General features: G+C 38.3%; 1 protein-coding gene across 1 annotated transcript in view; it reads left to right on the top strand.

Annotated features, from left to right (window-relative positions):
- The window catches only part of LOC103027649 (contactin-4), a 181,654-nt gene extending 158,910 nt beyond the window's left edge, over positions 1 to 22,744 (top strand). Inside the window, exons 20-23 of the mRNA XM_049479462.1 lie at positions 2,731 to 2,911; positions 7,541 to 7,653; positions 14,632 to 14,800; positions 22,589 to 22,744. Coding sequence (XP_049335419.1) covers positions 2,731 to 2,911; positions 7,541 to 7,653; positions 14,632 to 14,800; positions 22,589 to 22,683 — 558 coding nt within the window. The 3' untranslated portion in view covers positions 22,684 to 22,744. The remainder of the gene's footprint in view (positions 1 to 2,730; positions 2,912 to 7,540; positions 7,654 to 14,631; positions 14,801 to 22,588) is intronic.
- The last annotated feature ends 2,942 nt before the right edge of the window (positions 22,745 to 25,686 follow it).

Raw genomic sequence — 25,686 nt, 5'->3', positions numbered from 1 at the left:
TTCCCAGAGTTCCATTTTTCACGATCTAATCTGGAGGATGAAGAGGTCTGAGTGCAGCGCTAATACCCGGCCCACCTCACCACCCCTATATAAATCTCCCTTCAGCTCCTCCAGCGTCGTACATCAATCCACCTCCTCCCCCAAACATCTCCACCCTGAACTCCTCCATCAGACACCAGACCACATCGTCCCCGTCCTCTCCGTCCCTCTCCGTCCTCTCTGTCCCCGATAACCCGCCCAACACAACACAGTTAGTACATGACAGTACATTTTGCAGCTTTTGAAGACGTGCAGCGTGTACTTTTCCCATCGTTATGATAGCAAAGACACACTGACACGCCCTAAATCAAGCTGGATGATGCACGGTTCACTGGTCATCCAGAGACCACTAAAATAGGATCACTTGTCTTTTAAGAAAACAGTCAGACGTTCATCGCTATCTCGGTAACACAGGTGCTGCGCCGAGCCGAGCGTACACCCCCACTTATTACACACACATGAACACACAGCAGCACAAACCCAACTTTTACATCAACAATAAACAGAATAGTAAATAAAATAACATTGCTGTTCCCGTAAATGAGCTGCTGGAGCTCCTTCACAGCGTCAACCAGCAGCTCAGTTTCCTCTGCTGAGAAGAGTTTGTTGAACACGTCCAGGTAGCTGCACCGTTAAAATAGCAATCCACCAAAGTCAGAGCTCACCTGATCTACTCTTAAAGGGAATGATGAGCAAGAGACACTCTGATTGGTTTATTATTTCACGTTACGCCCAAAATGAACCACACCCATCATTAATTAAGAGAATTAATACATGCGTTTTGTGTTGCGTTTTGAGACGTGCAAGGTATACTTTTCCAGTCGTTACGATAGCGAAGACACACTGACACGTCCTAAATCAAACTGCATTGTGCACGATTCACAGCTCACCTATCAATCAGTAAAATATGATCCCTTGTCTAGCAGTAAAAACGTGTTAGCTTACAGAAAGGCTGATGGATTGCAGATAGAGATTATACACGTACAACCAGTGACTGAATTAAAAACTCACAGGGAGAGAACAGGTTCAGCACCTGGTCCTGATAAAATTATCTGTTAACAAAAGTTCAAGAAATTATAAATATAATTCCTGTGTTTGTAGAAGTCTGAAATGATGATTATGGTGATGTTTAACATGTTTATACTGAATCACTTCCGCTGAAGAGAACAAATAATTATCAATACTAATATTATTATTAATAATACTAATTAAAAAAGACTAACTTTTTAATGTATTTCATCAACAGTTGTAAGTTTAGTCTCTGTATTCTGGCAGAGCTGCACTTCCTCTATTTAAATAGTCAGACTTTGCCAGAGATCATAGATCTGCTGCTTGGCTTCAGTAGTTTGTTCTGTCAGAGTTTGGCAGAGACAGTATATTGATTATTTACTATACTTACTTTAGCATAATCTAAAGTTTGGAAACTCTTTCTACTTTATCAGATGAGAGAAGCAGGAAGTCTGAGTCTGTAAAAAAGTTTATTCTGCAGAAATGCAGTTATAGACTCAAACAATCCCATAAAGCTTCTTTATCAGAAATGGGTATATTCTATATCCAGCAGTACTCTAAGAATACCACACATTTACTAATAAAACTGCTACATAGACATAAACACAGATATGTATTCTAGGTGCATTGTTGGGTATGAGTGTGGTTCTCCTGTGTTGGGTTGGTAGTGTTGGGTATGAGTGTGGTTCTCTTTGTTGGTTTGGTAGTGTTGGGTATGAGTGTGGTTCTCCTGTGTTGGGTTGGTAGTGTTGGGTATGAGTGTGGTTCTCTTTGTTGGTTTGGTAGTGTTGGGTCTGAGTGTGGTTCTCTGTGTTGGGTTGGTAGTGTTGGGTTTGAGTGTGGTTCTCTGTGTTGGGTTAGTGGTGTTGGGGTTTGAGTGCGGTTCTCTGTGTTGGGTTGTTAGTGTTGGGTATGAGTGTGGTTCTCTGTGTTGGTTTGGTAGTGTTGGGTTTGAGTGTGGTTCTCTGTGTTGGGTTGGTAGTGTTGGGTCTGAGTGTGGTTCTCCTTTGTTGGGTTGGTAGTGTTGGGTCTGAGTGTGGTTCTCTGTGTTGGGTTGGTAGTGTTGGGTATGAGTGTGGTTCTCCTGTGTTGGGTTGGTAGTGTTGGGTCTGATTGGGGTTCTGTGTTGGGTTGGTAGTGTTGGGTCTGAGTGTGGTTCTCTGTGTTGGGTTGGTAGTGTTGGGTTTGAGTGCGGTTCTCTGTGTTGGGTTGGTAGTGTTGTGTCTCAGTGTGGTTCTCTGTGTTGGGTTGTTAGTGTTGGGTTTGAGTGCGGTTCTCTGTGTTGGGTTGGTAGTGTTAGGTCTGATTGTGGTTCTCTGTATTGGGTTAGTAGTATTAGGTCTGAGTGTGGTTCTCTGTGTTGGGTTGGTAGTGTTGGGTTTAAGTGCGGTTCTCTGTGTTGGGTTGGTAGTGTTGGGTTTGAGTGTGGTTCTCTGTGTTGGGTTGGTAGTGTTGGGTATGGGTGCGGTTCTCTGTGTTGGGTTGTTAGTGTTGGGTTTGAGTGCGGTTCTCTGTGTTAGGTTAGTAGTGTTAGGTCTGAGTGTGGTTCTCTGTGTTGGGTTGGTAGTGTTGGGGTTGAGTGTGGTTCTCTGTGTTAGGTTAGTAGTGTTAGGTCTGAGTGTGGTTCTCTGTGTTGGGTTGGTAGTGTTGGGTTTGAGTGCGGTTCTCTGTGTTGGGTTGTAGGTGCGGTGGTGGGAGGAGGGATCTCTGGAGGTGGATGGAGGGAGGCAGCAGGTCAGCAGCAGCTCCGCCCGAATCACCGGTCTGAAGGGGAGCACCCGGTACCGGGTCACCGTCCGAGCCACCAACAGCGGCGGAGCCGGACCCGCCAGCGCCCCCGTCAACATCACCACCAAGAAACCTCGTGAGTGTTCCACACACTACCACACACTGTTCCACACACTGCTCCCCACACTTCCACAAACACACTGTTCCCTATCAACATCACTACCAAGAAACCCTGTGAGTGTTCCACACACTACCACACACACTTCTACACACTGTTCCACACACTGTTCCCCACACTTCCACACACTGTTCCACACACTGTTCCCCACACTTCCACACACTGTTCCACACACTGTTCCCCACACTTCCACACACTGTTCCACACACTGTTCCACACACTGTTCCCCACACTTCCACACACTGTTCCCCACACTTTCACACACACACACACACACACACACACACACACACACACACACACACACACACACACACTGTTCCAAACACACTGTTCCATACACAATTCTCTGTAAACATCACCACCAAGAAACCTTGTGAGTTAATGAACTATTCCTTACCCACACAGTTCCACACACACTTCCACACACACACTTCCACACACTGTTCCACCCACTTCCACACACTGTTCCACACACACACACTTCCACACACTGTTCCACACACACACCCACTTCCCCACACACACTTCCACACACTGTTCCACCCACTTCCACACACTGTTCCACACACACACACTTCCACACACTGTTCCACACACACTCAGCGTTTATTTGTCTCTCTTCTCTCTAAACTCACTGAATCTTCAGGCTTTAGTTTGATTTATTTTCTGCGTCTCGTTTTTACAGAATAACGAATAAAAGACAGAAAAATGAGAATCGTCTCGGTAACAGCTGCTGTTTCCTGGTTCAGTAAAGAGAAATGAAGATTATTATGGGATGTATTTGATGCTGCTAATTGTTTCAGTGGTTTTAAAGCGTAATTAGCACATGGACATGTATAGATATCAGAGCTGCAGCAGAGAGAGCGGGGGATTCCAGCGCTGCAGAAATAAACAGAGATCAATGCCGTGATTGGATGGAGCTGAAAAGAAGGACTTTCCTCCATCTTTTCTCCATGAGACCCTTAAAGACTCTATTAAACCCCCGACTTAAATAGAGTCTGATTATCTAACGCCAATAAAACCCAACAACAAAACAGCGTATTTAACAGAACCAGCCAGAGATCAGATACTATCTGACGTCTGATTGGACGAGAGCTGGGGAGCTAATTTAAGCTAATAGACTGAAGGAGGCAATTAAAGCGGTTTAAAATGAAGAATTCAGATTTTACTTTAGTAATTATTCAGATTCTTTTCTGCTTTGCTTTATCAGGCTGAAATACGCCGAGGTGGAAAGTAACGAATTACATTTACTCACATTACTCCGGAGAACCGGTGTTCTGTCGAATTATGCTACCCATCGATATGTGCTTCTTTACGGCACTGCGCATGCGCCCACCAACATTCTTTTGAATGATTTCATGTTTTTAATGATATTTCCATAAGTTTTTATTTAAAACTTTAAACAGTCTAAAAGCATAATAAGAGTAATACTTCATTAAAAATGATTACATTTATTATTTGTTGTAATTTTTCACATCAAATAATTAAAAGTAACTATGTAACTTTTACTCAAAGTAAATTTTAAATTGAATACTTTTTTACTGTAGATTTTTAGATGGGTACTTTTATTTTTACTTGAGAAGAATTTTAGCAAAGTAAAGGTACTTTTACTTAATTACAATTTTTCAGTACTTTTTCCACCTCTGGAAATATGATAGCGAATCTGATCCACTCACAGCTTCATAACACACCTCTGAAGTCCTGTGTCATTCTGTAGTCCTCGTACGGTTTCCGTGTCTAAGTGGTTTTTACCTATAAGGAAAAAAATTGCTTTTTAAAAACTCTCCTCTGTCACATTCTGTAGTAAGTAAATCTGTTCAGAACCCTGTACGTTTTGTTCTGTGTACATTTACCTCCTGAACATCACTGGATCCTCTGAATTACGAGATTGTTTAAGAGTCGTAATGAGAAAAATGCTAAGTTAGCTTTAAGCTAATGCTACAGCACAGCTGCAGAGATCGGCAGGGGACTCCTTTTCGGCGCAACACCCAGCGAACTCTGGCTGTATGTTTACCGTATATTACACCCAGCTAATCCAACATGTTTAGATGTTTGGTGTTTCTGGCTCAATGTTTTAGTACACAAAAGCCACGTTAAGATTTGTCCTTATAATAGTACTTTTATATTTTTATTCTAATGTTTTATGTTTTCATTCTTAGTTATATTATTCAATTTATCATTTCTTATCATTCTTAACATTTTACTTTACTTTTACTATTATCTTTTTACTTATTTTATATTTTATACATTTTTTACTTTTTATGTGTCAATTAGTTTTTTATGGTATTTTAGATTTTTTTAGTTTTACATAAAAATTTTATATATATATTAAATGTTGATTTAAAATGACTACTTCTTTTATTTTTTATTATTTTTACTATTTTACTCCTTATTATTTCTAATTTATTATTAACTATTTTCAGTCCCTTTGATGTTGTAAATGCTCGGCAACGTTGTAAATGAGGGTCTCCTTAATGTTTTTCCTGAGTGAAAAAAGGTTGATTTATTGTATGATAAGTCTATAATGAATTATTATGACAGGATTACATCATAATACAGTAAATATTACAGGCTGAGGGGCGTGGAGTCGGAGTTACAGATCTACTCCTCTTTAGTTTAACTCGACTGTAGAGACGGACTGAGCGCGCTCAGAAGGTCAGAAAATCCTAACAAAAAGAGAAAAATGTAACTTCCTGTTTCTGTGTTTGATGAGATCTCACCACCTGAACCCAACTCTCCCTATACTGAAGTTCTGCAGATGATTAATAAACCATTTCAGTACACTTTTTACTGAGAACTCATGAAGCGAAAGTGATGCAACAGTTCCGCTGTGAGGGAGGTGGTGTTATCCACTACGCTGTTCCAGAGTAAAGAACATTAGGAGATGTTTTTAATCATTCAGAAACACACTGAGATTATAATATTATTGTTATTTCTGTTGTTGGTTTAAAGGCATATTGCATATTCTACTTTTCTAAAGCTGTAAAGATTTAATCGTAACTCTGCATGATAAGATCGACTGAATTTATTGATCCTGAAGCAAATTGTAATTGATTATCCGTACGCTAAGCTGTGATTGTATTTCAGTTTGATCTGTACTGTTATTTATTATTTAATTTTCAGTGTGAGGAACACACACGTACTGTAATGTAATAATGATGCTCCGCTTTACTTACAGAATATTTTATACGCCATCATTAGAAAGTGTGTCTGTTACATTTACAATCAGCTTTAAATCTGTATGGCATTTTAAATATCACTGTATTTTATTACAGTATATTTTATAACAGTGTATTTGATTGTATTTGGACTAAAGGTGTTTATTTGACACATCAAACTTTGTTTCTCCAAAAGTTTATAGAAACCTTCTTTACTTTATTGTCTAAATATCTTATTTTAAAGTAGGTTTAGAGCACTTTTATTCTCACACAGTATACACTGATATGCTAAATGCAATGGAAGACATGTTAACTTATTCTTGTATTAATTTAATTTTAACTTGCATTTAATAAATATACACTAAGTTTTTCATTAATTTTCCTTAACCATGATTCTACTTTTCACCTCCAGCGAAAAACTGAGCTAAATTTTTAGACTTTCTGTCCGGCATCAATAACATCAATCTACATATCTGTCAGTCTCCTCTGCTGAGAAGAGTTTGTTGGACACGTCCAGGTAGCTGCACCGTTACAATAGCAATCCACCAAAGTCAGAGCTCACCTGATCTACTCTTAAAGAGAATGATGATCAAGAGACACTCTGATTGGTTTATTTTAGATTATGCCTAAAATTAACCACGTCCTTGATTAATTAAGAGAATTATTACATGCCTTTGGTGTACTTTTCCTTTTGTTACAATAGCAAAGACACTGACACCCCAAATCAAGCCTCACAGTGCACAGTTTTTAGACCCTGTGTCTTTTAACCAATTTTATTTATTATTTCTACAAATAGAATAATTTACTTGGAAGTATCGCATAATTTAGCTATTAATATCTTTACATCAAAATCAATGTACACAAATACAGCTCTGGGAAAAATATAGAAGACACTTTGCACCAGGAGTAAAGCAGCATAAAGTTATCCAAAAGCAGTGTGTAAGACTGGTGGAGGAGAACATGATGCCAAAATGCATAAAAAAAACTGTGATTAAAAACCAACCAGGGTTATTCCACCAAATATTGATTATTTCTGAACTCTTAAAACTTTATGAATATGAACTTGTTTTCTTTGCATTATTTGAGGTCTGAAAGCTCTGCATCTTTTTTGTTATTTCAGTCATTTCTCATTTTCTGTAAATAAATGCTCTAAATGAGAATATTTTTATTTGTAATTTGGGAGAAATGTTGTCTGTAGTTTATAGAATAAAACAACAATGTTCATTTTACTCAAACATAAACCTATAAATAGTAAAATCAGAGAAACTGATTCAGAAACTGAAGTGCTCTCTTTATTATAACAGAGCTGTAGATGAGTTTAGATTAGATTTTAGACTGTTCCTCCTGTTTAGACCTGGTTTCAGTTTGTTCTCTGTTTTAAGCTTCACTGAACTTGATTCTGAAGTGGGTAAATGTGTGTTTTCAGCTCCGAGTCAGCCTCCGGGAAACATCGAGTGGAATCTGACCGACTCTAAGGTGTTTTTAAACTGGGAGCAGGTGAAGGCGATGGAGAATGAGTCTGAAGTAACTGGTTATAAGGTGAGAGGCTTTAATTCTTTACTGGGTTTCTTTCAGATCAATAGAAACGAGCAGCGTTTCTAAAATCAGCATCTTTACGTTACTTTATTCCCTCTCTGGTTTTACCTGCAGCGCTCTGCTCTCGGTTCTTTATTCTGCATGTTTTTCACGGCCTTGTAATTTATACCAGCGGCTGAGTATAAATCTGCAGTACAGGAGTTTTGTGCTTTTGTAAAAAGAAGCTTTTTCTACTAGATTAAAATCACAATCCAACTTTTATCACCATCTTTCACCTCTGTGTTACTAATTTATGCACATAAATTTATTGAACGGTATCTTCTTAAAGCTTGTTTGTTATTTTGCTAAGAAATACAAATGAAAGTATGTGGAAGATTGTACTCAGGCGGATTGGTGAACAGGATGAGATTAAAACAGTTTGGTAAAACTTTCTATAAATGTCATGTCTATTATATATATATATATAAAACATACTTATATTAACACATTATAATGCATTTATAAAGCTTTATAAACATGGTTATATTTATTTATAGCAATGAATAACACATTGTAGCTATAATTTGTTTGTTGTTTATATGTCAATTAATATCAATAACCTCAACAAAGCACACTATAATTATTAATAAGCAGTCATATATTATATTTTATTCATATTAATTTATAATGTATTATAGTGTGTCATTGTGCACTCTAAATAAAGTGACAGATGTCCATCATGGGAATATACCTTATTAATAGTGACATATATTTATTACATTACGTTACATTTGGCAGACGCTATACGATATTTTAACCCAGATGTGCTTAATAAACATGGCTATAATGTGTTATGCAGTGTTATAAATAAGCATAATCATATTTATAATGAATGCATTATAATGTGTTATATGTATGTTTATAGAGCCTAATAGACATGACATTCATATAAAGTTTTAATACTACAGTTTTAATAGTAAATATACAGAGGAATGACATGTAAAGAAGACTCTATGAACACATTTATAACATATATTTAAACATTATAAACATGGCTATAAATATCTTTATATAAATGCATTACGCATTACAGCCATGTTTATAATGTATTATGAATTGTAATCATAATGAATCAATAGCTGTGTTTATAATATGTTGCAGAGGTGCCTTATAACTATATATCTAAAAAAAACTGCCTAGTTATAAACACACCCTGTATAATACTCTAAATATATATTTAACCACTCATGAGTTGTACTTGTCTTGAATATAATATTTGTTATAATCACATATAATGTTTTATATAAGGTCTTTGTGCTCCAAGTAAAGTGACAGACTTTCATAATTGGACTAGATTATTAATGATATATATATGTAATAAACACAGCTTATAATGTTTTATTATCACAATACGTAATAATAAATAATAAACATGCATATAATGTGTTATGCATTTTTAGAAATATTTATAGCCATGTTTATAATGCCTTAGTAATGCATTATAATATGTTATGAATGTGTTTATAGAGGGTTATAGATATGATATTCATAGAAGGTGTTTCTGCATTACATTCATATTATTTGTGTATTTACTGTAACTGTTTAACTGTATAAGTTAATTTCGCATGCAGAAAACGGTACCACTTTATAATAAGGGTCTCTAATAACTGTGTAATTACACATTAGCAATGTATTTAATAACTGTGTAATTACACATTAACAATGTATTTAATAACTGTGTAATTACACATTAACAATGTATTTAATAACTGTGTAACTACTAGTGAATTACACATTGTTGCACGTTAATTACAGTTGTAATATTTGTATATATATATATATATATATTTGAGTCAGACAGAGTAGATATTGGACTGACATTGATATTGACCTTTATGCAAATCTGTAATTACATAAACTGTAAATAATATGCATGACTATGCATACATTACCAGTAGTTACACTGTTATTACACAATTGTTAATGTGTAATTACACAGTTATAACACACACTTATTATAAAGTACATCAGTTGTACAGTGGTCAGTAGATGACCTTGTTTTCCTGTAGGTTTTTTGTAAGAAAATCTGGAAATCTGTGATGTTTTTTCTGAGTTTGGAGGAAAAATCACCTTCCAATATTCATTATCAGCTCAGCTGCTGTCAGCACTTTACCTGTATAATATAATCAATAACTGTAAATTGTATAGTCTATACCGGCGTGCAGGAATATCAGAACACCAGCTATTTGTTTTAGTCTGTCAATCCAGAGAAAGCTTATAAATGATTTATGGATTAAATAGCTTTTTCCCTGAAACCACAGAGCATTTCTCAGCATACTAATCACCAAATCTACATCACCGATTTATACTTTATAATACAGTTTAAACTCGCATTCATCTCACTTTAAATACACTTTAGTTCTGTTTGTGTAGAAAACTCTACAGTATATAAACTAAACTTCAGTTTATCCAGTAACTGATACTGATTCCTCCTACAGGAATTATAATCATATTCACACTTTATCATTCTTAGTTTTTAACAAAATGTAATAACCTGCAGAAAAACCTTAAAAATAGTACTATAACCTTTATTATAATCAACCACAGGTGTTTTTCTTAGACTTAATTTGCATTTTATTTCCTTGCAGAAAGCATGTTTTTTTCTGAACAATTTAATTTCATAAAAAGCATCATTTGTTTATTATTCCAGGCCTGATATACAGCTGTGATAAAAATGAAGAGATCACTTCAGTTTCTGAATCAGTTTCTCTGGTTTTGCTATTTATAGGTTTATGTTTGAGTAAAATGAACATTGTTGTTTTATTCTATAAACTACAGACAACATTTCTCCCAAATTCCAAATAAAAATATTCTCATTTAGAGCATTTATTTACAGAAAATGAGAAATGACTGAAATAACAAAAAAAGATGCAGAGCTTTCAGACCTCAAATAATGCAAAGAAAACAATTTCATATTCATAAAGTTTTAAGAGTTCAGAAATAATCAATATTTGGTGAAATAATCCTGGTTGGTTTTTAATCACAGTTTTTTTTTCATGCATCTTGGCATCATGTTCTCCTCCACCAGTCTTACACACTGCTTTTGGAGAACTTAACCATAAACTGCCTCCCTCTCAGCTTTTTTGGATTGTTTGTTTGTTTGTTTGTTTGTTTGTTTCCATTTTTATTTATTCCCAACTCCCAACTATTATATATCTTTATATACAATACTCATGATTTAGCTTATGCATATAAATACATTACATTACATTTACATTACATTTACACTACATTACATTTACATTAGATTTATATGACATTACATTACATTTATGGCATTTAGCTGATGTTTTATCCAGAGTTATGTATAAGGTTTATTGTTACAGAGATGGACCAATGTAGTGTTAGGAGTCTAGCCCAAGAAAGTTCTGTTACCTTCAGTCTGTAACTCTTTACTGAATCTAAACGTTTATTAAAAATGAGATTTATAACACAGATATTTTTTACAAATTTTTATTGAGTATTCCTGTCAGACGTCTCTTTATCTTTAGTATAAAGTATTCGGTATAAAGTGTAGTTTACTCTATATTTCTGCATTTTCTGCACATCTTTACAACCGCGATGCACAATAACACACTTACACACACTTTTACACACACTCACACACTCTCACACACTCTCTTCACACTGCCGTGTTTCCCACAGTGATCAGTATATAATATCAGCTGCTCTGTATAAAACACTATACAGCTGTGTTACACATCACCCACCGAGCGTCACACACATCTAAATATAAAATACCTGATCAGCATCTGCTCCTCCTCATGTGTTTATACACAAAACTCTCAACTCCACATTCAGACTCTCACTGTCTCTCAGTTTAATCTCATGATTTTATCAGTATCCTGTATAACTACATATCAACATTATAAATCACAACTGAACCAGCACGTTATTTATTTAATCTCCACTTTACTCTTATTATAACATCATTAAAGACTCTTATACAGAAGACTGAATGCTAACACTGTTCATAATGTTTTATACATGCATTTATAGTTAATTACAGTATAAAGCATACATAACTATTCAATAATGTACTTATAAAGCACGATTTGAATATTTATAACTAGCATTTTACCTTGCTATTCATCACAACATCATCTACAATCTATATAGTAATGATTTTGAAGTGGTGACATTTACCATGTATAACACCTTCCTATTCTTATTACACATAAAACATGTTATTTATTCGATGAAGTTTTAAACCAGTATTAGTTTAAAAAACAGTGTTTTAGTTTTAGATCTTTACCTTTATTGCAGCATCTCGTCTCATCAGGAGACTCACTTTCAGAGTTTCTGCAGAAACAAAGATTTTTACACAAATCTGAAGTTCAGCTCTAAAACTGCTTCTCATCCAGGTCCTGATGCTGAGGTCTGGACTCGGGGGGGTCAGTGTTTGTTCTGAGAACATCAGCTGATCTTCTGTTTGATCAGTCTGTATGTTTTTCTCAGTGAGATCATCTCCACCTCCCTTCAGATCCTCAGGGATAGAGGATTTACACAACATCTGTAGATGTTCTCAGAGCTGATGTGAGGGTGGAGCTGGAGTTTCTCTCCTCAGTCTGTAAAACTCTAAATCAGGGGTCGGCAATAGGCGGCCCGTGGGCCATATGTGGTGTTCAAGCGTGAAACTATAAAGAACTATAAAGAATTATAAACCGCTTCTCTGGTGAGCTTTTGTTTACATTCCTCCCTTGTTCTCTGTCTCGCTCGGCGTGACTATTTTCCGCCGGTTCTCGTTTTTGGAGAGGGGTCTTCAAAAGCATGTTTTATGTGTTAATTGCACATAAAAGGGAAAAGTAAATGAGTCCTCATTTACCCACAATGCAACGTCTTGGGGCTTCAGAGTGCACATGCACCCTTAAGCCCCAAGTTGTAGCTAGCTACTCATAGAAGCCTCAATAATGTACCTGAAACATTTGTACATTTACATTTATTAAGTAGTTAGCTACTTGGTTAAAGTGATTTCAGCACGCAATTTACCCACATGTTCATACTGATCTCTTACAGTAAGAAATAGAACCTTGTCGACACAAATTTATCTAAAATCTATGGATTTAAAAACTCTCATAATTCTTCAGAAGTGTAAAATCTGTGTATTATCTTCTGCATACAAACACCGGCACACACATCCTCGCATGGCCAAGATCACGCCCACACCTAATTTCATTGGCTACTGAAGGTTTGGGGCTTGAGAGTGCATTTCTGGGGCTTGGTGGTGCATGTGCACTTTGAAGCCCCTGTAGCACACAGACTCCCTATCTCCTTATAAGGTGTCCCAATTCACTAGCCAGGGCAGCGACCCTGAAGACACGGGTTCTATTGTGTTTATTTATTTAATTTGTATTCCTTTTTTCTTGGGTTTACCTGCTTTGAGATGAACTGTTCTGCAATTGATTTCAACAACCCTCTGGGCTGGAGAGCTACTAGTCTGTATCTCCATCCCATTACACTACATTCTACAAAACAGATTTTTTTTGTGGCCACATAATCATAATATCTGGCCCGCAACCAAACTTAATTGCTGACCCCTGGATTAAGCTGTTCAAATTGGGGCAGAATTGGGTTTGTTTATCAGGTCAGATCTGTTGTTATTTGCTAAAAACCTAATGAGATGAGATACCTGTCTGAACATCACAAGTTTTTCTATAGGTGTAACTAAACTTTATCCCCCAACTTCCCCTCTGTCACACCTGCCCCTTTAAGATCAGCCTCTCCAGAGTACTAATAAACTGACTCCGCCCCTCCCACACACCTTTAGGACATCAGCTTATTACCTGGACTATTTATACTGTGTTATGACACAGCTCACTGCAGGACCTTAACATGAAGAAATGGAGAACAACCAACTAGTAGTGATCATAAAACATTTTATTATTTATTATCAAAAATAGTAAAGGTCAAACATGTCTAGGGCATAAATATTAAAAAGGAAGAATTGGTCAGCTGTTTAGCCACACCAGTGTCTAATCGAGTGTTTTTTACAGTGTTTGTTATTCTTATTTTTTTATCCTTGCCTGCCTTTAACTACGATTTATGCATTGTGATTTATTTTTGATTTTTGAACTTTGCCTGATTTTGAACGATTTGCTTTGTGTTATTTGATTAATAAACCTTTCTGCATTTGCATTCAAACAACCTTGGTCAGTTACCAGACTCTCACTTTGCATTTAATAAGGTTTTTGTTTGTCGCAAAAAAGGCAAGAGAAGTTTATTTGTATAGCACCTTTCATAAACAGAGGCTTTACAGAAAGATTTAAGACTCAATGCAGAAAGAGTTTAAAATAAAGTTATAAGACATTATAAATCAAAGGGGAAAAATTACATTTATAGCAGAATTAAAATTCATATCATTGGAATATAAGAAATAAATGTAAGACATAATCCAGAAAAAATGTTACAAGAAAGCTACAAGACATTAAAAGAACATACAAGTAATGAAAACTAAAAACAAAAAAAAAAACAATACAAGAAAATAAAGTACTAATAATGTGCAAAGAAGAGCAAGTTATACATTAATCTGGATTATGCCAAACATCAGATTTGGTCTAACAGTCTGAACACAGTCTGAATGTTGTAGATGTTTCTGGTGAACAGATATGATTATTCATTTTTGTATTCTTCTAAATGGTCTGAGCAGATACAGTATGAACTTTAGCAGCTATAAAAAGAGAAGTGTATTAATTAAATTGCTCCAGGTTGAATTGGGACTTTAAAATGTCCATCATTAAATTCACCCAAGACCAGTAAAGCAGTATTACAGCTCAGTTTACTGTACAATTAACAATGAGCTTCTTACAGCTGATCTTAAATCTGAATTATTGCAGCATTTTTACTCCAATAATGTGTAAAAACTTCAACATTATAAAGCGTTTTTCTGTAGAATTCAGTTCAGTTCAGGTGATTTATTAGTGTCTCATTTCTGTCTTCCTCTAGGTGGTGTACCGTCAGAATTGGCGTAGAAGGATGAATGTGGTCGAGACCAACAGAACCTCAGTGGAGCTCCATATTCCATCAGGAGAAGATCTGCTGATCCAGATTAAAGCCTCGAGTGACGGAGGAGACGGAAGCTACAGCAGCCCCATCCGTATACCAAAGATGTCCAGTAGGTGTTCTCCCATCATACTGAACCATAAAACCATAATCCTGATCGTCTTTCACTGCCTTTCTGTTCAGATTGAAAGCAGTTCTGTTTAGAAATTTTAATTTTTATTCCAGATCGTGTCTGAACCTGGTTTGACTTCCACATTTCCCCTTAACTGCAGTTTATTAATGACAATTATAGAAAACAGGATTTAAAATCTGTAATTACATTAAAATTACTTTAAGTTTAAAGGATCATCAGTCATCTTCAGTCAGCAAGGAAACACTAAGAGTAGTAGTTTTGATTTATCTGTTTACCGTGTTACTTTTTAGATAGATAGATAGATAGATAGATAGATAAATAGATAGATAGATAGAGTTTTTAGTGTGTTTGATGTCATAATATGTAATAGTTTAAAGAGATTTATCTATCTTGTTTTCCCATGGAAAATAATGTTTCTGAGACTGTGCCAGTGACATGTGGTGTACCCCAGGGTTCAATTCTTGGGCCACTCTTATTTAATTTATATATGATTCCTCTGGGTGAAATCATGCGTGACTATGGGATATCTTACCACAGCTATGCAGATGACACTCAGATCTACATGGCCCTCTGCCCAAACAACTATGGTCCCATTGACTCACTGTGTAAATGCCTTGAGCAGATAAATAAATGGATGGGACAGAACTTTCTGCAGTTAAATAAAGATAAAACAGAGATTATTTTATTTGGGAATAGTAATGAGAGGAATCAACTAGCTGCCTATCTGGATTCAAAAAGCCTGAAATCTAAAGAACTAGTGCGTAATCTTGGTGTACAAATGGACTCTGATCTCACTTTTAACAGTCACGTCAAAGCCGTCACCAAATCAGCATTTTATCACCTCAAGAACATCAATAAGATCAGAGATTTTCTGTCTAAATCAGACCTGGAGAAACTCATCCACGCCTTTATTTCTAGTAGGATTGATTACTGTAATGGACTCCTAACTGGACTCCCAAAAAAGACCATCAAACAGCTTCAGAGTTCATCACCCCCATCCTTAAATCCCTACACTGGATACCAGTCTGTTACAGAATAGACTTTAAGGTTCTGTTACTGGTGTATAAATGTGTTAATGGTGCAGGACCAGCATATTTATCTGATGTGCTCCAGCAGTATGAGCCGAGCAGAACTCTCAGATCATCAGGAACTGCTCAGTTAGAGCCGCCTAAAGTAAAAACTAAACACGGAGAGGCAGCGTTTAGCGTTTAGTTACTACGCTGCTCTTAAATGGAACCAGTTAACAGAGAGCATTAGAAGAGTGTAACGCCACAGACGGGAGTCAGACGCTCGCGGTAAAAACAAAACGAGGCTTTATTATAAAGCACGTAAGCTGATAGCGTAGTCAGATAACAGGCGTGGGTCAAAGCCAGAAAAACAACCAACCAAAACATCAGAGCCGAATCACAAACCGAAAACGAAACCATAAACCAGAAGCAGAGTTCAAACAACCAGAAAATCACAAAACAAACAGAACAAAAGGGTAAGGCAGAAACGTAGTCGAAAAAGAACAAAACAAAGGTCATACACGGGTAATATAGACAGAAGAATAACGCTCAGTATATCGCTGGTGAACAGGGAAAATACCTCGCAACACGCGAGACAAACAGACTGATATTTATACTAAAACTAAATTACAAACACCTGAACACAGTCTAAAATTCCGGTGACGTAGAACGCCTGAGTGAGCCGCGGTTGGCTGAGTCCGAGCGCGTGGTGTTGACAGGTGCATGCTGGGAGGTGTAGTTCTGGACCGGGGATTGTCCATAGAAGGGAACGGCAGAGTCAGAGAAAGGAACTACAGAGTCTGTGGCAGGCGTGACAGTACTCCCCCCCAAAGAGTCCGGGCAGGCCGAGGAGCGAGGCTGCCCGGGACGACTCGCAGCCAACTCCCCGGTGACGTCTCCGGGTGACCCACTGACGGCACGACGTTGCTGGACCGAACTGGATTTCCTTGGGCGACCTCTCGGGCGACGACCAGGACGGGCACCTGATGAGCTCAGAGATCTGCATGCAGGACGGACCCTGGGACGAGTGCTGTACGAACTGGGAGATCTGCGTCGAGGTCGACCTCTAGGACGAGGAGCCGGTTTCTCGGGGTGACGCTGATGGAAATCAGCAACCAAGCCAGGATCTGACATATGAGAAGCAGGGATCCAGCTCCTCTCCTCTGGACCATACCCCTCCCAGTCGACCAGGTACTGGAGAGTGCCCCCACGCCGCCGCGAGTCCAGCAACTGCCGAACAGCATACATGGTCGACCCATCAACAGTCACCGGAGGTGGAGGAGTTTCACCAGGCGTGGCCTCGTCCAACGGACCTGAAATAACAGGTTTTAGCAAAGAAACATGGAACGAATTAGACAGACGAGAATGACGGGGTAAGTCTAAACGATAAGTAACTTCATTGATACGTTTCAAAATCTTGTAAGGGCCTATGTACTTGGGAGAAAGTTTTTTACTTCCCTCTGAAGTTCGAAGATCACGGGTGGATAACCAGACTCTCTCCCCGGGTTGATAGGAGGGAGTTTCTCCACGATGGCGATCCGCTTTATCCTTTTGGCGACGAAGGGCAGTCTCAATGCGTTGATGAGTATGTTCCCATACCTCCTCACTTCTCTTCATCCAATCATCGACAGCAGGGACGTCGGATGAGACTCCTGACCAAGGCATGATTGGGGGTTGGTATCCTAACATGCACTGGAAGGGGGTAATACCAGTAGTAGAGCTTGTAAGGGAGTTCTGGGCTATTTCAGCCCAGGGGAGGAAACGAGCCCAGTCTTTAGGATTTTCAAAACAGTATAGTCTAAGGAATTTACCTAGCTCCTGGTTCATCCTTTCACATTGCCCATTAGTTTCAGGGTGATAGCCCGAAGAAAGACTAACAGAAACTCCTAAGTGCTCAAAGAAGGCTGACCAGACTTGAGAAGTAAACTGAGGGCCCCTATCCGATACGATATCTTCTGGTATGCCAAAAATTCGAAATACCTGATTAAACAAAACTTCAGCTGTTTGAAATGCTGTAGGCAGTGACTGAAAAGGTATAAACCTAACTCCACGGGAGAACCTATCTATGACAGTGAGTATAGTGGTGTAAGACTGAGACTGAGGAAGATCGGTAACAAAATCTACAGCAAGGTGAGACCACGGACGACCAGGGACAGGCAGCGGGACGAGTTTGCCAGAGGGCAGAGACTTGGGTGTTTTACACTGGGAACAGACAGAACAGGATGACACAAATTTATGTATGTCACAAGACATGCTCTCCCACCAATATCTATTCAGCAAAAGCTGCTGAGTACGGGTCTCACCAGGATGGCCAGAAGTAATGGACGAATGAGCCCACGTAATTAGACGATCACGAAAGCTAGGAGGAACGTACAACTTATCTGAAGGGCACTGAGCAGGTATGTCAAAATTTTGCAAAGCCTTCTCAATCTCATCATCGACTTCCCACCGAATGGAGGACACGACCACACCAGGCTGGAGGATAGTCTCAGAGGAGGAAGGGTCAGGGAATGCTTCGTCAGCATAAATGCGAGACAGAGCATCAGCCTTACAGTTTCTAGAACCTGGCCTATAAGTTATAGAAAAATTGAAGCGGGAGAAAAATAGGGACCAACGAGCTTGACGAGGGTTTAATCTTTTAGCAGAATTCAGATATTCCAGGTTCTTATGGTCAGTCAACACCATAAACGGATGATTGGCCCCCTCTAACCAATGTCTCCATTCTTCTAATGCAAGTTTCATGGCTAACAGTTCCCTATCGCCAATACCGTAGTTTCTCTCAGTAGGTGTGAGCTTGTGTGAGAAAAAAGCTACAGGGTGTAGCTTCTCGGGATCACCTAACCTCTGGGATAAAACTGCACCCACCCCAGTTTCTGAAGCATCCACCTCTACTATAAAGGGTTGGCTAGGATCGGGGTGTTTAAGTATGGGGGCTGAAGTGAACGAGTCTTTAAGAGATTGGAAAGCCTGCTCAGCTTGACTAGTCCATACTAGAGTTTTGGTAGCTCCTTTCAGAAGAGCCGTGAGGGGAGCCGCAATGCTGCTGAAATTTCTAATAAACCTACGATAGAAGTTAGCGAACCCTAGGAACTTCTGGAGCTCTTTAACTGATTTAGGTTGGGGCCAACTAACAACAGCTTCGACCTTGTGGTCGTCCATGGTGATACCCGTTGGACCAATGATGTATCCAAGAAAAGTAATAGAAGAGAGATGGAACTCGCATTTCTCTCCCTTGACATATAATTGGTGTTCAAGCAGTCTTGTAAGTACCTGACGGACCTGACAGACGTGATTTTCAAACGAATCTGAGTAGATCAAGATGTCGTCTATGTATACAATTAAAAACTGGCCAATCATGTCACGAAATATGTCGTTAATAAATGCCTGGAAGACAGAAGGCGCATTACGTAAACCAAAAGGCATAACTAGGTACTCGTAGTGCCCCCTAGTGGTAACAAAAGCGGTCTTCCATTCATCACCTTCCTTAATACGAACTAGATTGTAAGCACTTCTGAGATCTAGCTTAGTAAAAATGGTGGCTCCTCTTAGCTGTTCTAGGGCTACGGGAATGAGAGGCAGAGGATAGGGGTAAGGCTTGGTTATCTGATTAAGACCTCTATAGTCTATGCAAGGACGTAAACCCCCATCCTTCTTTTGTACAAAGAAAAATCCAGAGGCAGCTGGTGACTTAGAAGGTCGGATGAAACCCTGAGCTAGGAACTCCTCTATATATTCCTCCATGGCTCTCTCTTCAGCTTGGGTAAGAGGATACACTCTAGACTTGGGTAGGTTGGCCCCATCAAGGAGCTCAATAGTACAGTCATATACTCTGTGGGGTGGAAGTTTGGTGGCGTTAACTTTACTAAAAACTTCCTTTAGGTCCAGATATTCAGGAGGAATCTGAATCTGAACAGACTTTTCAGAGCTCTCGATGGAAGTGGTACCAGCAGACAAAACAGGAGATGATAAACAATTTTCAAAACAAAAAGGGGACCAGGAAAGCAGTTCTTGGTCAGACCATGAGATCTTGGGATTGTGTTTCTCTAACCAGGGTAACCCTAATATTATGGGGAATTCTGAGGTGTCAAGAACCAAGAAACTAATAAATTCTACATGGAGAAAACTTGTAGCTACTTTAACAGGCTCAGTCTTGTAGGAAATAGTTCCAGAACCTACGGGACCCCCATCCAGTGCAGAAACCTTCAGTGCCAATTCCAATGGTGAAGTAGCAATCCTCAGCTGATCCACGATGTTCTTGTTGATGAAATTTCCCTCTGCACCGGAGTCGATCAGGGCTGAGAAAACAGAAACAGAAGGAGGGCAGTGGAGTGTAACAGGTAATAAGAAAGACCGTGAGACTAACCCCTGAGTGGGAAGACTCACCACTTTAGCGCGTGGAGTAGGCTCCACGCGCTTTCCAGGGGTCAGCGCCTGACGTCTATGCGGACGGGACCGACAATCACGTAAAACGTGACCAGCACCGCCACAGTACATACATAGACCACCATGTAGACGACGAAGTCTTTCTTCTGGAGACAGACGGGAAGAGTCACACTGCATGGGCTCCGGGATCATGTCCAGGTCACGATGGTGCAGAGGTGTTTGAGGAGGAGAAGGGAGAGTGGAGTTTGAGGGGGGTCTATGGGTAACTGAACCAGCGTTTTGAAAAAAATTTCTGGGTCTACGTTCACGCAATAGCTGATCTAGACGAATAGCTAACTTGATTAAATCATCAAGAGCAACATTATCATCTTTGCAAGCTAGCTCAGTTAGCACATCAGTATTCAAACCATTACGAAACATTACCACTAAAGCTGGCTCATTCCACCCACTACTAGCTGCCAGAGTTCTAAATTCTAAAGCATACTCAGCTACAGACCGATTACCTTGCTTGAGTTTTGACAGTAATTCTCCACTAGACTTGCCTTCACGTGGATGATCAAAAACAGTACTAAGCTGCTCAACAAACTGCTCATAAGTACAAGATTGTATGTTAGACCATACAGCTGTAGCCCAATCTAGCGCTTTACCAGTCATGCGGGAAACTACAAACGCAATACGAGAGTGATCAGAGCTAGGGAGAGAATTACTAAAATAAATGGAACACTGCAACAAAAAACCCCTGCACAAATTAGGAGAGCCATCAAACTTGTCGGGTTTACTTACAGGAAAAACGTGGCCAGTAACATTCTGAGCTAAAGCAGGACTGGGAGCAGACTGAACAGCAGAAGCACCCAAAGTTTGTAGCTGAGAAGATAACTGCTTCATACCTTCAATAACCTGGGCCAGCTGGTCCTGCTGATCTCCCTGACGCTGAGCCATAGCCGTAACAGACTGAGAAAATCCCTCGAAAAGCTGCTGGTGTTGAAGTAGCGTCTTATTCTGATCACTAACCGCGTTTTTAATAGCCTCGAAATCCGCCGTCTGCATTGTGGCGAGGTATTCTGTAACGCCACAGACGGGAGTCAGACGCTCGCGGTAAAAACAAAACGAGGCTTTATTATAAAGCACGTAAGCTGATAGCGTAGTCAGATAACAGGCGTGGGTCAAAGCCAGAAAAACAACCAACCAAAACATCAGAGCCGAATCACAAACCGAAAACGAAACCATAAACCAGAAGCAGAGTTCAAACAACCAGAAAATCACAAAACAAACAGAACAAAAGGGTAAGGCAGAAACGTAGTCGAAAAAGAACAAAACAAAGGTCATACACGGGTAATATAGACAGAAGAATAACGCTCAGTATATCGCTGGTGAACAGGGAAAATACCTCGCAACACGCGAGACAAACAGACTGATATTTATACTAAAACTAAATTACAAACACCTGAACACAGTCTAAAATTCCGGTGACGTAGAACGCCTGAGTGAGCCGCGGTTGGCTGAGTCCGAGCGCGTGGTGTTGACAGGTGCATGCTGGGAGGTGTAGTTCTGGACCGGGGATTGTCCATAGAAGGGAACGGCAGAGTCAGAGAAAGGAACTACAGAGTCTGTGGCAGGCGTGACAAAGAGCTCCAACACTAAACATGTTTAAATCCAGACTGAAAACCTACATGTTTGATCAGGCTTTCAGCTCAGTTTAAAACACTGCAGCTCCGCCTACTTTTATTCTGTAACGGCACTTTTATATTATGTTTTATTCATGCTTTATTCTTATTTTAGTTTTTATTTTCATTTTTACTGTGATTCTTTTACATGTTTTAGAATTTGATTTCTCTGTGTATTTTCTAATTTGTAAAGCACTTTGAATGACTGTGGTGTATAAAAGGTGCTGTATAAATAAACTTGCCTTGCCTTGCGTTCCCTGAGTAAATATAAAAATATATATTTAAATAAAATAGTCAATTGAGTTCAGAGAAAATCAAATCAAATGTGAAAATTGGACTGAAGTGCCCAAATATTTGAATTCAACTGTAAAACCTGTTAAACAAATAAAAAATTAAAGCCAAGAATTCTTAAATATATGTGCAATCTTTTGAAACTCTGATTAAATAAACCAAACTACGCCGACACGAGTCGCTGAACAGGGTTCTGTACCTGTGTAACAGGATTAACCTATCAATCAATCAATTAACCTTTATTTTGATTCAGAAATACATTGAGGTCAACCCTCATTTCAGTAAAGCCGAGCTTTTACTAATACAGGAATTGACACAACCTTTAAAAACATGTAAAAATAAGATTATATGTAATAAACCTAATTGTACTGTATTTAATTTAAAGGATTAAAATCATTGATTATTGTGTTTCGTTGTTTCAGGTCTGAACTCCAGAGGATTCTTCAGTTCTGCTGCCAGTAAAATGGTTCAGATCCACGGAGCCGCGGTTCTGGTGCTGGTTTGGCTGCTTTTGTAGAACTTTTGCCTTTTTATTCTCACACAACTGAGACTCGAATAACAAACAAACAAACAAACAAACAAAAGAAGAAGAAGATAAAAGATATAAAACAAGGGTTAAACTATATAAGACGTTTAGGCAGGTTATGGATTTAATGCATTTATAGGTAGTAAAACTGAAGAATGTTATCAGAGATGCATCATTGCCTTACATTTGTGTTGTTCGTACTTTTTTATTTCATTCTTTATTGATGCTTCTTTTTCTGCGTAGATTTTTAATGAGAAAAAAGCAGAAATTCCTGCTTCTGCTTAGGTTTCAGTTTCCAGTTTCAACTTAAGAGAAAACTTGAAAATTCACCGGGACTCTGAAGGGTGGATTATGTAAATTAGTGCTGGGCGATTATGTTCTAAAATAAAAAATCAGATTTTTTAATTATAATCGATTTGTTCCCCCCTTACTAAAAATCAAACTACAGATGAAAAAGACATGATTTAAAACTAGGTTTACCTATTGTTTATATATTTACAGTATTGTGCAAAAGTTTTAAGCACCTGTTTGAATTTCAGTAGAGAAAAAGCTTCTTATCTGTGCAGTAAGTGTTTATTATCTCAGTAAAACACATTACAGCATTACAATAAATACAAACAGCAGTATTATCCGAATTATGTCGGATATACAGAATGTGCAAGAACACAGTTATATAATAATAATTTAGCAGTGCAATTTTTTTAAAGATGTAAACAGTGGACAATAAATAAACTTTATTATATTTTATTATATTCGCAGGTTTATGACTGAAAATTGAGAAATATATAACACACTAAACAAACTTTAAAGGAGAGGTTATTATTGTTTTACACCATTATTAACAGGTTAATCACCGGAGAGCGATGACGCTGCAGTTCTTAGAAACAGTAGAATTTATTTCTACATAAATATAAGCTTTATTTCACTGGGTGTTTGTGTGGAAGGTGCGGGAACTGTTTTCAGTATGAGTTCAGTACTCAGAGGAATGTTTAAAAAATATGCGCAGGTTAGTCTGTGGACGGATAAACACTTCAGAAATGAGGAGCATTTTCTGATATTTTAGATTAAAAAGATAAAATGTCTGTATATAAAGATGTAAAATCATGATTACTCTTTTACTCTTTTACTTTTGAAAATCACATTAAATCTGCAGTTCGAATAAACCGAATTAAAAGAGAAAATCGCCCAGCACTAATTTAAATCATGTAATAGATTAGATTCTGTAACTTTTTTTTGCTTTTATTCCTACAGAACATCCTGATGTTCGATGATGCTCTGAAATGATCTAAAATACCTCCGATCTTTCCTTTTCTCTGTGTTAAATCTCTGTAGATAAATGTGTTCTTTATTAAAACATCGTTTAGATAAAACCAGAGATGCCCTCACCGGTGATGCCCTGTTTATAGATCATTATAATAATATTAATAATAATGTGAAATAAGAGTAAAAGGATTGTTACCTTGGCTCTGTGGAAAAGGTGTTGGGGGGGGGGGGGATTATACTATATACAAATTTAGTTAAATTACATTTGTAAAATGTATGCATTTTTATTTATGTTTTTATAACAGCTTTGTTGTGTGTAGCTCTCGATTACCCCTGACCCTGAAGATTTAAATGAATTATGATTCTCTATTATATTACACAGTATTTTGGTCATCGGTCTAATAACTGACTGCAGGACATTAATATCACAAAGCTGCTTTATTTATTTATTTATTTATTTATTTATTTATTTTTATATTTCATGTGTAGGAAATGTTCCCTTTAAATCTCTTTTTTTTCATGTTGTTATAATTGATTTCCTGTCGCTTTGATCTAGTTTGTGATTTAAAGTGATTTAAAATATTTTGTATTAATATTTTAATCGTCTCTGTGAGACGAAACAGAAAACCAATAAAATTTCATATTGAAATTCTCAAGCTGTTTGTAATGCAGTCAATTATTGAGCCCGACATCAAAGCAGACATCAGCCAACGTGGCAGGTTGGCGGGTCGGGGTGGCGGGTCGGGGTGGCGGGTTGAAGAACTGTTTTTTTTTTTTTATCTGTTTTGATCTGGAGATTTAGCTCTGCGTAAATCAGCGGTTTCTGTAGTAAAGCATCAGCCAGCGTGGCATGTGGGCGTGACAGGTTGGCGTGGCAGGTGGGCTTGGCGGGTGGGGGTGGCGGGTGGGGGTGGCAGGTGGGCGTGGCAGGTCAGTAAACTGTTTGTTTGAATTGTGTAGTTTTATCTCTGCAGTAAATCAGCGTCTGCATGGTTTCGGTCAGTTTGAGAAGATCTGGGACTCTGGGTGAGGAGCGTAGAGGATCTACATCCTTCAGTTGCTTAGGAACCGGCGCCGCTGTACGGGAACGATGGAGCCGATTGGTCGAGAGCAGAGCTGTGATTAAAGAGAAGCTCGGTGAGATGATCCAAGAAAAGGATAAATGATCATGTAAAGCTGAGAATGATTTAACTTAATTATTCCATCCATCAACCAGAGAACAAGAAGACATAAGAATGCAGAACAATAAGACTGTAAAACAATAGCATGAAAACAGAACAATACAAAACCTCAAATCTCCACACTGCTGCAGATACTGAAGAGCAGGATGTGACTGTCTGCATAAGTTTTAGTTTCCTTTTGTGTAAATTATTCTATAACTGACATAATAAAAATGACATCACCTTTTCCTTTTTTAGTGAAATATATATATATATATATATATATATATATATATTTATATACAGTATATATAAAGGGTGGTGATTATTGTGCAACACAATGAGAACAGACGGGTTAAATGTGTACAGAACCTGCAGTTAAAGGTTGGGGTATCGGGTCGCTGGGTTTACTCCCCAGAACCGGTACCAATTCCCCCCGGACCGATGGGGCTTCACACTGCTGAGTGTGTGTATTTGTACATGTTTTGTTACCTTTGTGTGGACCAGTGGACTGTGGAGGTTTGTGAGGACATTTTAGAGGTCCCCACAATGTCAAAACAAAAAACACTAC

This window comes from Astyanax mexicanus, chromosome 5, assembly GCF_023375975.1.
Source record: "Astyanax mexicanus isolate ESR-SI-001 chromosome 5, AstMex3_surface, whole genome shotgun sequence".
In the NCBI taxonomy this organism is placed as follows: Eukaryota; Metazoa; Chordata; class Actinopteri; order Characiformes; family Acestrorhamphidae; genus Astyanax; species Astyanax mexicanus.
This window is presented reverse-complemented; position numbering and strand designations above follow the sequence as displayed.